Genomic DNA, 15,591 nt, shown 5'->3' with positions numbered 1-15,591 from the left:
TCAAAAATTCTCAACAAAATTTTAGCCAACTGAATCCAACAACATAGAAGAAAGATCACACACCACGACCAAGTGGGATTCAGCCCAGGTTCACAAGGACGGTTCAACGTACGCAAATCAATCAATGTCATACACCACATTAACAAAAGGAAAGTCAAAAACCACATGATCATCTCAGTAGATGCAGAAAAAGCATCCGACCAAGCCCAACATCCATTCATGATCAAAACTTTTACCAAAGTGGGTATAGAGGGCACATACCTTAATATAACAGAAGCTGTTTATGACAAACCCAGAGCAAATATACTACTCAATGGAGAAAAGCTGAAAGCCTACCCACGAAAATCTGGAACTAGACAAGGATGCCCACCTCACCACTTTTATTCAACATGTATTGAAAGTCCTAGCCACAGCAATCAACAAACAAAAGAAACAAAAGGTATCCAAATTGGAAGAGAAGAGGTAAAAGTGTCACTGTGTGCAGATGACATGATACTATACATAGGAAACCCTAAGGACGCCACACAAAAACTACTCAAACTGATCAACAAATTCAGCCAAGTAGCAGGATATAAGATTAACATTCAGAAATCAGTCACATTTCTGTATACTAACAATGAAATACCAGAGAAGGAAAACAAAAATATAATGCCTTTTAAAATTACACCCCCCAAAATTAAATACCTAGGAATAAACCTGACAGGAAGGTGAAAGACTTACATGCTGAGAACTATAAAAGAGGATGCAAAGAAATGGAAAGATATTCCATGCTCCTGAGTTGGAAAAATTAATATTGTAAAAATGGCCATACTACCCAAGGCAATCTACAGATTCAGTGCAATCCCTATCAAATTACCCATGACATTTTTCACAGAACTAGAACAAACAGTCCGAAAATTTATATGGAACCACAAAAGATCCAGAATTGCCACAGCAATCTCAAGAACAAAAACCAAGCAGGAGGCATCACTCTCCCAGACTTTAGGCAATATTACAAAGCCACAGTCATCAAGACAGTGTGGTACTGGTACCAAAACAGACATACAGACCAATGGAACAGAACAGAGAACCCAGAAATAAACCCAGACACCTATGGTCAATTAATCTTCGACAAAGGAGGCAAGAATATAAAATGGCTAAAAGACAGTCTTTTCAGCAAATGGTGCTGGGAGAACTGGACAGTCACATGTAAGTCAGTGAAACTGGAACACACCCTAACACCATGCACACACAAAAAAAAACCAAACTCAAAATGGCTTAAAGACTTAAATGTAAGACGAGACACCATCAAACTCCCAGAAGAGAACATAAGCAAAACATCCTCTGATATCAACCTTAACAAATGTTTTCTCAGGTCAGTCTCCCAAAGCAACAGAAATAAAAGCGAAAACAAAAGCAATGGGGCCTAATCAAACTGACAAGCTTTTGCACAGCAAAGGAAACCATAAAAAAACAAAAAAAACAAGACAACTTACAGAATGGGAGAAAATATAGTTTCAAAGGATGCAACTGACAAGGGCTTAATCTCTAAAATATACAAACAGTTTATAAACTCAACAGCAAAAAAGCCAACAATCCAATTGAAAAATGGGCAAAAGACCTGAACAGACATTTCTCTGAAGAGGATATACAGATGGCCAACAGGCACGTGAAAAAATGCTCAACATCACTGATTATTTGAGAAATGCAAATCAAAACTACATCGAGATACCACCTCACATTAGTCAGAATGGCCATCATTAACAAGTCAACAAATAACACATGCTGGAGAGGGCGTGGAGAAAAGAGAACCCTCCTGCACGTTGGTGGGAATGTAAATTGGTACAACCACTATGGAGAACAGTATGGAGGTACCTCGGAAAGCTAAATATAGAACTACCACATGACCCAGCAATCCCACTCTTGGGCATATGTCTGGACAAAACTTCCCTTGAACAAGATACATATACCCCTATGTTCATTGCAGCGCTATTCACAACAGCCAAGACATGGAAACAACTTAAATGTCCATCGACAGACTAAGAAGATGTATATATACACAATGGACGACTACTCAGCCATAAAAAGAACAAAATAATGCCATTTGCAGCAATATGGATGGAACTAGATACTTTCATACTGAGTGAAGTAAGTCAGAAAAAGACAAACACCGTATGACTTCATTTGTATCTGGAATCTAATGTATGGCACAAATTAACCTTTCCACAGAAAAGAAAATCATGGACTTGGAGAACAGACTATGGTTGCCCATAGGGAGGGGGAGGGACTAGGAGGGACTGGGAATTTGGGCTTAATAGATGCAAACTCTTGCCTTTGGAATGGATAGGCAATGGGATCCTGCTGCATAACAAGGGCAACTATGTCTGGTCACTTGTGACGAAATGTGATGGAGAATAATGAGAGAAAAAGAATGTATTATATATGTATGACTGGGTCATTTTCCTGTAGAGTAGAAATTGACAGAACACTATATAATGGAAAAAATGAAAATCTTATAAAATACATATCCACTGGCAATAATGCAGTCCCTTTTCTCTATGCCCTAGAAGATCCAGGTTTCACAGGCCTTCATTTTCATTTGTCGTCTTCTTAACACCTAGGAGGCAGTGAAAATGTTCATATATTGGAGCATCTTAGTGTGCAAGTAAAATATTTAATAGGTAATTTTTCACTTGTATGTAGACATTATTTCGTTTATCTTGACCAGGCTACTTACTCTTTGTTTTTAACCTGCAATTTACCTTTTCTTCCTAATTTTGCAACTTTCTTTTTTAAGCAGATCCTGTTGGGTCACTTTTTTCTTGGTTTTTAGTGTACTATTCTTTATTCTAGGCTTAAACTGCTATTTAGTTCCTTCAGATCCAGTGGAAGTAACATTGTTTTTGTCTGAATGCTGATCTGCCCTTCGATTTTAATTTTAAACTGTTTTCTTTGGAATTTAGAATCATTCTACAGAATTTTTCTCATCTAGCCATCATTTCTTCATGAGAGCACAGACTCTTAATCATCTTTTCTAAGCTGTGCTCTGATTTTTTTTAAATCAACTTCCTGTATTCGGAAGTTCTTTTCACTCTTTTAATAGTGTGACTCCCTTTTTTATTATGCAGGATTTCCTGCCACTCTCATTCATGGATCACTCTCCTCTAAGCTAGTCATCTGTCATCTGTCTGGTCTTGTCTTCCTGTCTTTTTTTTTTTTTTTTTTTTTTTTTTTTTTTTTTGGTCTTTTTTTTAGGGCCACATTTGTGGCATATGGAAGTTCCCAGGCTAAGGGTCAAATCAGAGCTGCAGCTGCTGGCCTGAGCCACAGCCACACCAGATCCAAGCCGCGTCCGTGACCTACATTGAAGCTCACAGCAATACCAGATCCTTAACTCACTGAGAGGGGTCAAGGATCAAACCTGCATCCTCATGGATACTGGTTGGGGTCATTACTGCTGAGCCACAACAGGAAATCCTGGTCCTGTCTTTCTGATCACTGGATAAATCAAGAGAAATAGGACCTTTGTGTTTCAAAGGTACAGATTTTCCACATTGACTCCAGTTATGTCTAAGTTCTTAATGATACACTGTTTTAAGGGAGGTTTGTTTTTATCAAGGCAAGTATACCCTCCCTTTCTTCTGGTAATCTTTTTGTTCTGGTAATCTCAAGAAGGGATAAGAAGTAATAACTTATTATCTATCATAAATAAAAACATATGATCTTGGGAGTTCCTGTCGTCGTGGCGCAGTGGTTAACGAATCCAACTAGGAACCATGAGGTTGCGGGTTCGGTCCCTGCCCTTGCTCAGTGGGTTAATGATCCGGCGTTGCCGTGAGCTGTGGTGTAGGTTGCAGATGCGGCTCGGATCCCGCGTTGCTGTGGCTCTGGCGTAGGCTGGTGGCTGCAGCTCTGATTCGACCCCTAGCCTGGGAACCTCCATATGCCGCGGGAGCAGCCCAAGAAATAGCAACAAAGACAAAAAAAAAAAAAAAGAAGGGATAAGAAGTAATAACTTATTATCTATCATAAATAAAAACATATGATCTTGGAAGTTCCTGTCGTCGTGGCGCAGTGGTTAACGAATCCAACTAGGAACCATGAGGTTGTGGGTTCGGTCCCTGGCCTTGCTCAGTGGATAAAGGATCCGGCATTGCCATGAGCTGTGGTGTAGGTCGCAGACGTGGCTCGGATCCCGAGTTGCTGTGGCTCTGGCATAGGCCAGCGGCTGCAGTTCTGATCAGACCCCTGGCCTGGGAACCTCCACATGCTGCGGGAAGTGGCCCTAGAAAAAAAAAAAAGACCAAAAAAAAAATATATATATGAACTTAAAAATGGTTAAAAAGTAAATTTTATGTCAGGTTTTATTTGTTGTTTTTGTCCTAATTTTAAAAACCTCATATGCCTGATTCCCAGAAAAAAAGAAAAGCTAAAATCAAGAGAACTCATATCTTTAAGAGTGTCATCAAGTTTTCTTTTAACCAAATTATTTAAAGCTATGCAGATAATAATTCCTACTTTGCAGTCTTTCCATTAAAAAAAGTAATAGAATTTTTCAAAAGCATTTGAGGTCTACAGCTACCCAGAGAGTTCCCATATACCCCTTTCCATCATCCCAGTTTCCCCTGTCATTAACATCTTACATTAGTGCTGCATTTGTTCCGAATAAAATGATGAGCCCCTGTGACATATTAACTCTATTCCATAGTTACATTTTAGATCCCTCTTTCTGCTGTGTTTTGACAGATGTATAACAGGTATCCACCCTTACAATATCATGCATATTAGTTTCACCACCCCCAGATTCCCCTGTGCTCCATCCCTCCTTTACTTCCTCCTCCTCTGCCAAACTCCTGGCTGTCACTGATCTTTTACTATCTCCATGGTTTTGCCTTTTCTAGAATGCCATAAAGTTGGAATCATACATGCAGTCTTTTCAGATTGGCTTTTTTCCCTTAGCAGTGTGCATTGACTGTTCCTCCATGTGTTTTCGTGGCTCAATAGCTTTTTTTTTTTTCTTTTTAGGGGCACACCTGTGGCATATGAAAGTTCCCAGGCTAGGGGTCAAGTTGGAGCTGCAGCTGCTGGCCTGTGCCACAGCCACAGCAACACCAAATCCAAGCCATGTCTGTGACTTACACCAGAGCTCATGGCAACACTAGATCCTTAAGCCACTGAGCAAGGCCAGGGATCGAACCCACATCTTCATAGATATTAGTCAGATTCATAATCTGCTGAGCCTCAACGGGAACTACCTTTTTTTTTTTTTTTTTTTTTTTTTTAAAACGCTGAGTTCATTGTATGGATGTACCAATATTTGTTCATCCATCAGTAAGGACATCTTGGTGTTTCCCTGTTTTGACAGTTATGAATAATGCCTCCAAAAACATTCGTGTGCAGGTTTTGTGTGGACATAAACTTTCAACTCATTTGGGAAAATACCAAGGAGCAGGGTCATATGATAAGAGTATTTTTAGTTTTGTAAGAAACTGCCTGTCTTCGGGAGTTCCCATCTTGGTGCAGTGGTTAACGAATCCTGCTAGGAACCATGAGGTTGCGGGTTCGGTCCCTGGCCTTGCTCAGTGGGTTAAGGATCCGGCGTTGCCATGAGCTGTGGTGTGGGTCGAAGACTCTGCTCAGATCCCGAGTTGCTGTGGCTCTGGCATAGGCCAGCGGCTACAGCTCCAATTCTGGGAACCTCCATATGCTGCGGGAGCGGGCCTAGAAAAGGCAAAAAAAAAAAGAAAAGAAACTGCCTGTCTTCCAAAAGTGGAAAAAGTGTCTGCACCATTTTTCCATTTCAGTAGCAATGAATGGGAGAGTTCCTATTGATCGGCTATCCTTTCCAGTATTTGGTGTTGTCGGTGTTTTGGATTTTAGCCATTCTTAGGGATGCTTGGTGGTATCTCATTGCTGTTTTAATTTGCAATTCCCAAATGACAGATGGTGTTGAGCATCTTTTCATGTTTTTATTTACCATATGTATATCTTCTTTGGTGAATTGTCTGTTCAGATCTTTTGCCCAATTTTTAATTGGGTTGTTTTCTAATTGTTGAGTTTCAACCATTCTTTGTGTGTTTTGGATATGAGTTCTTTATCAGATATGTATTTTGCATATGTTTTCTCCCAATCTGTATCCTTTCTTTTCATTCTCTAAACAGTATCTTTTGCAGAGCAGAAATTTAAATTTTTTTTCTTTTTTTTTCTTTTTTGGTCACCTCGTGGCATATGAAGTTCCTTTGCCCCAGCTGCAGCAACGTTGGATCCTTAACCCATTGTGCCAAGATCAAACGTGCATCCCAGCACTTCAGAGATGCTGCCGATCCTGTTGTGCCGCAGTAGGAACTCCATTTTAACCATGTTTAAATGAACCGCTCTGGGGCATTAAGTATATTATTGTTTACTTTTTTTTTTTTTTTTTTTTTTTTTTGGTCTTTTCTTTAAGGCCACCCCCGCAGCATATGGAGGTTCCCAGGCTAGGGGTCTAAATCAGAGCTGTAGCTGCCAGCCTGTGCCACAGCCACACAATGCCAGATCCAAGCCGTGTCTGCAACCTATACCACAGCTCATGCAACACCAGGTCCTTAACCTACTGAGCGAGGCCAGGGATCGAACCCACAACCTCATGGTTCCTAGTCGGATTCATTTCCACTGTGCCACAATAGGAACTCCAGAAATGTTTAATTTTAACGAATGAATTCTTTTTTTTTTTTTTTTTTTTTTGTCTTTTTGCCATTTCTTGGGCCGCTCCCGAGGCATATGGAGGTTCCCAGGCTAGGGGTTGAATCGGAGCTGTAGCCGCCAGCCTACGCCAGAGCCACAGCAACGCGGGATCCGAGCCGCGTCTGCAACCTACACCACAGCTCACGGCAACTCTGGATCGTCAACCCACTGAGCAAGGGCAGGGACCGAACCCGCAACCTCATGGTTCCTAGTTGGATTCGTTAACCACTGCGCCACGACGGGAACTCCTAATGAATGAATTCTTAGCAATTTTTTTCTTTCATTGATGGTGCTTTTGGTGTTGTATGTAAAAATGCATTGCCAAACTCAAGTTTACCTAGATTTTATATTAGTTTTATAGTTTGCATTTTACATGTAGGTCTATTATCCATTTTGAGGTAATTGTTGTGAAGGGTGAAAGATCTGGGCAGGGCACGGTGATGTTGTGACACCATTTGGTTTTTTTAGCTTTTTTTTTTTTTGATCATTTTTGGCTGCCCCACAGTATATGGAGCTTCCAGGCCAGGGATCCCCTTGTGCCACAGCGGGAGCTCACCAACACCATTTGTTGAGAAGACCAACTTTTCAAGATTGTATTGCCTTTGTTCTTATGTATTTATGTGGACCTATTTGGGGCCCTCTGTTTTGTTCCATTCTATTTGTCTATTCCTTCACCAATACCACACTATATTGATTATTAATATCTTTTTATTAAGTCTTAAAGTAGGGTCAATCCTCCAACTTTATTCTCCTTTAATATTGTTTGGCCACTCAGGGTCTCTTACTTCTCCATGTGAACTTTAGAGTCATTTTGTCGTTAACCACAGAATAACTTGCTGGGACTTTGGGATTACACTGACTTTTAGATCAAGTGGAAAGACCTGACATCTTGACAGTATTGAGCCTCCTTATCCATGAACATGGATCCTCTCTCCATTTTTTAAGATTTTTCATCAGTCATGTTTTTCCCAAACAGATGTTCTACATGTTTTGTTAGGTTTATAGCTAAATATTTCATTTTAGGGAGGGCGCTAATGTAAGTGGAATGTAATTTCAGATTCGAGTTGTTCATTACTGATTTATAAGAAGGCGATTGACTTCTGTATATAAACTCTTTACCCCTCAGTTGTGCTGTAATTGTATTTTAGTTCCAGGGATATTTTTTTTGATTCTTCGAGATTTTCTACATAGACAGTGATCTCATCTGTGAAGAAATAGTTTTATTCCTTCCTTCCCAATATGTATACAGTGTATTTACTTTTCATGTCTTACGGAATTAGTAAGACTTCTAGAATGATGTTGATTAGAAGTAGTGAAAGCAGGCATCCCTTCCTTGTTTCTGATATTCCTGGGAAAGTATCTGGTTCCTCTCCATTAGCTATGATTTTGTTGCAGATGTTATTTATCAGATTGAGGACATTCCTCTCTATTTCTAGTTTTCTGCGAATTGTTATCACAAATGGGTATTGGATTCTGTGAAATGCTTTTGTGCATATATTGATATGATCTTGTAATTTTTCTTTCTTAGCCTGGATTATATTAGTTGATTTTCAAATGTTGAATCAACATTGCATGCCTGGAATTAATTTCTCATAGTCATGATACATAATTCTTGTTTTATACATTATTGGATTTGATTTGTTAATTTTTTTTTTTTTTTTTGTCTTTTTGTCTTTTCTAGGGCCTCTCCCGCGGCATATGGAGGTTCCCAGGCTAGGAGTCGAATTGGAGCTGTAGCCACCGGCCTATGCCAGAGCCACAGCAACATGGGATTGGAGCAGAGTCTTCGACCCACACCACAGCTCACGGCAATGCCAGATCCTTAACCCACTGAGCAAGGCCAGGGATCAAACCTGCAACCTCATGGTTCCTAGTCGGATTCGTTAACCACTGTGCCATGATGGTACCTCCGATTTGTTAATATTTTTGTTGAGGGTTTTGCATTTATATTTATGAGAGATAGTGGTCTACAGTCCTCCTTTCTTGTAATGTCTTTGATTTTGTTATTAGGATACATTGACTTCATAGAATGAATTAGGAAGTATTCCCTTTGCTTCTATCTTCTGAAGGGTTGTGAAAAATTGTATAATTCGTCTGTAAATGTTTGCTAAAACTCAGCCTCTTTGGGCCTGGTGCTTTCTGTTTTGACAGGTATTATTCAATTGGTGTTCCTGTTGTGGCTCAGCGGTAACAAACCCGACCAGTATCCACAAGGACATGGGTTTGATCCCTGGCCTTGCTAAGTGGGTTAAGGATCTGTGAGTTGTGGTGTAGTATCCTTGAGCTGCAGTGTAGGTTGCAAACGTGGCTCAGATCTGGCATTGCTGTGGCTGTGGTGTAGGCTGGCAGCTACAGCTCCAATTCAGCCCCTAGCCTGGGAACTTCCATATACTGCAGATGCAGCCCTAAAAGACCAAAAAAAATTTTATTCATTAAGTTTATTTAATATTTATAATCCTAATTAGATGATTTATTTCTCCCTGTGTCAGTTTTAGTAAAACTTGTCCTTCAAGGAATTGGTCCTTTTAATCTAGGTTATCAAATTAATGAGCATAGAGTTGTTCATAATGTTTTTAAAATTCTTTGTGATTTATTATTCATGTGATCAATAATGCTAACCTCTCTTTCATTTCTGATACTAGTAATTTCTTTTTTTTCTTAATTAACTTGGCTAGAGGCTTATCAATTTTATTGAGCATTTCAAAGAGCCAACTTTTGGTTCCTTCAGTTTTTTAATAATTTTTTTCCCATGGATAGAAACTTTAAAAAAAACAGAGCACCCTGCACAGTTCTGTATGTTAAAAAAACTTATAAGTTGTTTTACTGCAAAACAAAGCCCAAGTGTTTATTAAATAATTTCTTTAAAAAAATTTCTGACCCCCTTTATTTCTCTTTGCACTTATTTTACAGAACTAGATTTTTCTCAAATTTTCTTTTCAGCCTTTTTTTACCTTTCAAGGTTAACAGTTTTTATGTAACTTGTAAACTGTTTCAGAGAGAAAAGTCAAAAGGGAAAGGATTTAATGATGCAGCCGAATCATTGATAAGTCAGATTAATAAGAGATACAAACCAAAGGATGGCACAAAGTCTACAAGAAAATTAAAGGAGTCTTTAATTGACAGGTATGTTCTTAAATTTTAGAAATTAATATGTTTTGACAGATACAAATAAATTATTTTACATAGTTTTACAGTTAGTTTTTAAACATGTGTTTAAATAACTTAACTTTCCATTAGAGAATACAGTTGCTTGGTTACTTTTATAAATAGTATCTGTTCAAATTATACATAAAGGGAACTCAATTTGAAATTATTCTAATATCTGAGTACATTTTATAAAGTATCAAAAAGACCATATTGATGCAGCATAACATTTCAGAAATAAATCTTTAGTATATAGATATTTTCAAAATTTTATTTATTGAGCCTAGTGATGAGTAAAACTAAATATTTTAAATATATTATTTAATAAAGTATGAAATGTAAATGAGCTGAGGTGAGGGTGGTTTTTTTTGTTTTTTTGTTTTGTTTTGTTTTGTTTTGTTTTTGCTTTTTAGGGCCGAACCCTCGGCATAGGGAGGTTCCCAGGCTAGGGGTCTAATCGGAGCTACAGCTGCTGGCCTATGCCACAGCCACGCAGGATCTGAGCCATGTCTGCGACCTACACCACAGCTCACGGCAATGCCAGATCCTTAATCAAACCCGCAACCTCATGGTTCCTAGTCAGATTCATTTCCCCTGCACCACAACGGGAACTCCTTAGCTATTTCATAATAGTAAATGTAGATTCCTTGTTTGCAGTCTTTCTGAAGATTTTCTTTTATTGAGAAGTATCTCCTTGTAGGCTGCCAGTTGGTGTTTAAATTAATTCTGGCCTTAAATGGCATGAAAAAAAATACTCTTATGGCAGAACCATTCATCTTATATTGCTTGGCACCTCCTGCTGCATAAATGATTCAACTTAGACTTAACTATTATTGAACTGTTGGCTATGGATGAAGGTGCAAAAATACTGGACTAGTACCGTCATTTCAGTTATTTGTAGCATATTGAATGTGGACTTAGTGACCCAAATATGTTTTACCTTATATACACTGGCTTTTATGAAAAACATTCTACTGATATTCACTTTTTTAATTTTGACAAAACCTTTTTTATAGTGGTTTTTCAAACAAGTCTGATCTACAGCTCAGAAAGGTAGGTTTCATCTATTTAACTACACCAGATGTGTAGTCAAACTTTATGATATTTGACTGTAAACACTAAAATAGAATAATAGTAGAATGGAAGTATATTTAATGTTTTCAACATATTGATAATTGTGTTAAATAACTGACAACTTTTAGTGGCAAGTACTCAAAATAGCCCCTAACTTTCTGTTCTACTTTTCAAAGAAAATGCCTCTTTTATGTGTATGTGTGTTATTTTTACTTTTCGGTACATGATTCAGTACCATTTTTTTTTTCTAGCTTACTCCATCTCTCCTGACAGTAAAATTATTAAGTCCCTATTTAAAAAAAAGAAAATTGGGGCTACACCCATGGCATGTGGAAGTTACAGGGTCAGGGACTGAACCTGTGCCACAGCTGTAACCAGAGCCACAACAGTGACAATGTGCCAGATCCTTTACCCACTGAACCATGAGGAAACTCCTTAAGTCCTTTGTTTTTTTGGGGTTTTTTTTCTTTGTTTGTTTTTGTTAAAAACATTTACTATTCATACAGGCTTTAAATATCAGTTATCTTTGCTTTATTCTTCATAGTTATCTCCAATTAATTTCAAGTTTTGAGGTTTGCCCTCAGGAAATTCCTCTCGCATCTTCCCTCTTCTGCTTGTGCCAACTCCTGTTTTTTTGAGTTCTAATTTCTCATCCCTGGATTTTTACAATTGCCTTTATGTAATTCTTTTCTTTTGTTGTTTATGCTTTTGCTCTATTGTACAGAAGTTTAAAATTTATATATGAATTTACCTTTTTTTTCCTTTTAATGATTTTTATTTTTTTCCATTATAGCTGGTTTACAGTGTTATGTCAATTTTCTACTGTTCAGCAAGGTGACCCAGTCACACATATATATATATACATTCTTTTTTTTCTCACATTATCATGCTCCATCTTAAGTGACTAGATATAGTTCCCAGTGCTATACAGCAGGATGTCATTGTTTACCCATTCCAAAGGCAATAGTTTGCATCTATTAACCCCAAATTCCCAGTCCGTCCCACTCCCTCCCCTTCCCCCTTGGCAACCACAAGTCTGTTCATGTCCATGAGTTTCTTTTCTGTGGGAAGACATATTAGGTTCACCTTTATGTAATTCTTTTCACTGCTAGTGTTTCTTTGTGCCAATCCATTCATTACTTTCAGTACTAGCTTTTGGACTTTGTAAAGCACATAGCTTCAATCCTGTCACTCTCTTGTTCAAAATCCTCCTTTGGTCTCTGTTCCTTATTGAATTAAGTGGGAACGTAGGCTGGCTCCCTAGACCTCCTAAAAGTATGTCTTATTTCCTAAAACTACTTCCTTAGACATGTCTTTTTTAGCTGAAACGAAATAACTTGAGATTCCCTGATGTGTCTTTCCTAAGTTTATTTTTTTCTTCCCCCCTTTGAAAAGAAATTAAGAGTGAGTTACCAGGTTCTTTCACCCTCTTTTCTCGTTGTCAGAACTTCATTCCTCCTTGCAAGTCTTTGTTAAGAGTCTGCCTTCTTTATAAAAACTTTCTAAGGTGTCCTGACTCAAAATCCAAATGGACAAGAACTCTGAATCTATGCAACAATGTCTTTATACCTTATTTTTGATATTTTATTCACAGTTGGAGTTCCTTTTTTCTCTCTTCTGTCCTCTTCTAGAATGCAGCTGTTTAGAATCATCTTTGTATCCTATATAAGACCTTTTCTCATTTCTGCACCTTCTTTAATATCTTTGCTCATTTTTGTATCTTTTGTAAATACCTAGCACACACTGGCATGCAGAAGATGAATTGAGCAAAGGTATCTAAACACTGGTAAAAATCATAATGGAAAGAATAAGCGAGATAAATGATCAGAGGAGTAATATATTAAGGGATAAACTTTTTGGAATAGCATTATTTTTGGAATAATGCAAAGAATTTTATTATAAAGTAGCCAAAAGAAGTAATAAAACTGGAGATGAATATCACCTAAAATGAATATTTTAGTTTAGTATTTCCAATCTCCAGATATTAAATTAGACTTCTAATTATTTCTGATCAGTAGTCATTTTGTAATTGTAGTTAAATTATTTTAATAACAATTATTCATTTAATATGTTAAAATTTTATTTAGCTTATTCTCTGCCTACTTTTTGATCAGATTGAATATACTTTGAACAATATGCTATAGGAATAACCTTACACATATTTTCCCCTAATCATACTATTTGATTGACAGAATTTTGACTTTTTCGCATGATATTTTACATAAATAGTAGCCTCTCCCAAAGTTTTTCTATTTAAGAGTTTTAAAACAAATGAGAGTCGGGGAGGTGGGGTGGTAAAAAAGTAGAAGCATGCTTGTTTTGTGATCCTAGCATCACTAAGATTTAGCCTGTAGTATACCAGTGGGGTCATTTACCTATATATTGTCAATAAATATTAAAGATATAAGCATCTTATTTTTATTTTGTATTTGATTTACAATATTTTGTTCTCAGTAGATACTTAAGTCTTCAATTTTTTTTTTTTTTTTGTCTTTTTTTGTCTTTTTTGTCTTTCTAGGGCCACACCTGCGGCATATGGAGGTTCCCAGGCTAGGGGTCTAATTGGAGCTGTAGCCGATGGCCTACACCACAGCCACAGCAACGTGGCATCTGAGCCAAGTCTGTGACCTACACCACAGCTCACAGCAACGCTGGATCCTTAAGCCACTGAGCGAGGCCAGGGATGGACCCTGCAACCTCATGGTTCCTAGTCGGATTTGTTAACCACTGAGCCACGATGGCAACTCCAGTCTTCAATATTTTTAAAAGTGTGGATGTTTAAGGAAACTTTTACAAGTATAAAATTTATATTGATGAAAACACAAGTAGATAATATATGAAATTTAATTGCACGGTATCTGTTTACCACATATCATACTGTACAAGTTTGAATGGTTTTATGTAAATTTCTTTTGTATTTAGGAAAAGGTTCAGAAAAAAAGTTACAGACAATTGAAGACTACTTTTGTTAATGTTACTTCTGAATGCCCATTGTAAGTAACTTTTTATAAAGCTTAAAGTTTTCCTCATGTTTGAAAAAAATAAATTTATTTATGTATAATGGAGTTAATATTTCTTCTCATCTTTACAGGAATGATGTTTACAATTTTAATTTGAGTGGAGCTGATGAGCCTGTTATAAAACTTGGGGTAAGCTAGAAATAAGTAGTTATTTTGTATTTACCATGCAGTTACTAGAGTATGCCTTTTTATTTTCATCCTCTTATAGATATGCTTTAAAATATTTATATTACTAAATTCCTCAAAATTTATTTGATACCAACGTAGGTATATTTGGTTTTCATTCAAATCTTTTCTTTCTCCCACTATACCAAAGTAGAGAAAAATGAGTAATAGAGGCATCAAGAAAACTACTTTCCTTACTGATGCAACAGATTTAAAATAATTACTCTTAAAATTTTTGTGTGTGTGTGTGTCTTTTTGCCTTTTCTAGGACCACTCCTGCGGCATATGGAGGTTCCCAGGCTAGGGGTCAAATCGGAGCTGTAGCTACGGGCCTACACCAGAGCCACAGCAACGCGGGATCCGAGCTGCGTCTGCAACCTACATCACAGCTCATGGCAACGCTGGATCCTTAACCCACTGAGCAAGGGCAGGGATCAAACCCGCAACCTCATGGCTCCTAGTCGGATTCATTAAGCACTGAGCCACGACGGGAACTCCTTAAAAATTTTTTTAAATTAAATATAAAATAATACTCATTTTGGTTTTGGTATAGTTTATATTATTAAACTTTTTCAAAGCTTAATTTTATTGTCACATCTTCTGTTGAATGTGATGAGATTTTTCATGCTTATTTCTTTTAATTTTTTTTAACACTAAGAAAAATTTTTAATGCTTTTTCACAATATAGATCCAGGAATTTCAAGCTACAGCTAGAGAAGCCTGCGTGGATAGTACAATAACATTGTAGGTATTTTTATTATAATCAGATGGGTTTGTTTAAAATATACTTTTATCAGTTGTTACTTTTCTTAAATAATTCCTCCCACTTTGAGAGTTTTTAACATATGAAAAGAGTGAATAAAAATGTTACTGAATGTCATGAATACACCTTTAGGATTCTCTTATTTCACCATTCTAAAAGTAATCTAGAGATTCTGTACACTTTTAATATTAGTTGCATAACTCAGATGATAAAACTGAAAAAACTTGATAGTTGTTTGATCTAACCTTATTTTATAATAAATAGAAGTCAGAACAAGTGACTTGGCCACAGTTATATAGGGAGTTAGTAAAGAGTTTAGGCAGGAAACCCAAGTGTCCCATTGTATGCTACTTTAAGAACACAAGTAATTGAGATTAAAATGAATGCATATTTTTGTTCAAGGGTAGGTTTAAGGAATCATGATGAACTTGAAACTTCTCTCAAAACCAAAGATAAACGAGTAAGTTTTAATATCCCAATATGTCTATTAAAATCAGTATATAATTTTTCAATGCCCAAGATTATCACAGAATTGGAAACAAAAATATTTGGGTCATTTTTTTAATTGTAGGAAATATCCATGTTCCAATTGTCTTTTCTTATGGTGTCTGAGCTATTTGTAATCATCTAGTAATATGTAACAACTGTAGTTACTCTCTTCAGTGCTATTAAGTTATGTCTCTGTGGAAGTGAGCTGTTTTAGCTTGATTTACAGCAACATTG

The 15,591-nt window shown here is 37.1% G+C and overlaps 1 protein-coding gene across 8 annotated transcripts in view; it reads left to right on the top strand.

The window, feature by feature from the left end:
* SYCP2 (synaptonemal complex protein 2) overlaps positions 1 to 15,591 on the top strand; it is an 86,323-nt gene that overhangs the window by 56,227 nt on the left and 14,505 nt on the right. For all 8 annotated transcript variants that reach the window (XM_021078150.1, XM_021078152.1, XM_021078151.1 and 5 more), the window contains 6 exons: positions 9,698 to 9,825; positions 10,863 to 10,899; positions 13,843 to 13,913; positions 14,012 to 14,069; positions 14,794 to 14,849; positions 15,271 to 15,328. In XM_021078150.1, the coding sequence (XP_020933809.1) occupies positions 9,698 to 9,825; positions 10,863 to 10,899; positions 13,843 to 13,913; positions 14,012 to 14,069; positions 14,794 to 14,849; positions 15,271 to 15,328 (408 nt within the window). The remainder of the gene's footprint in view (positions 1 to 9,697; positions 9,826 to 10,862; positions 10,900 to 13,842; positions 13,914 to 14,011; positions 14,070 to 14,793; positions 14,850 to 15,270; positions 15,329 to 15,591) is intronic.

The sequence above is a fragment of the Sus scrofa genome, chromosome 17 (genome assembly GCF_000003025.6).
Source record: "Sus scrofa isolate TJ Tabasco breed Duroc chromosome 17, Sscrofa11.1, whole genome shotgun sequence".
Classification (NCBI taxonomy): Eukaryota; Metazoa; Chordata; class Mammalia; order Artiodactyla; family Suidae; genus Sus; species Sus scrofa.
The sequence above is the reverse complement of the archived record's forward strand: the minus strand, read 5'-3'. Positions and strand labels throughout refer to the sequence as shown.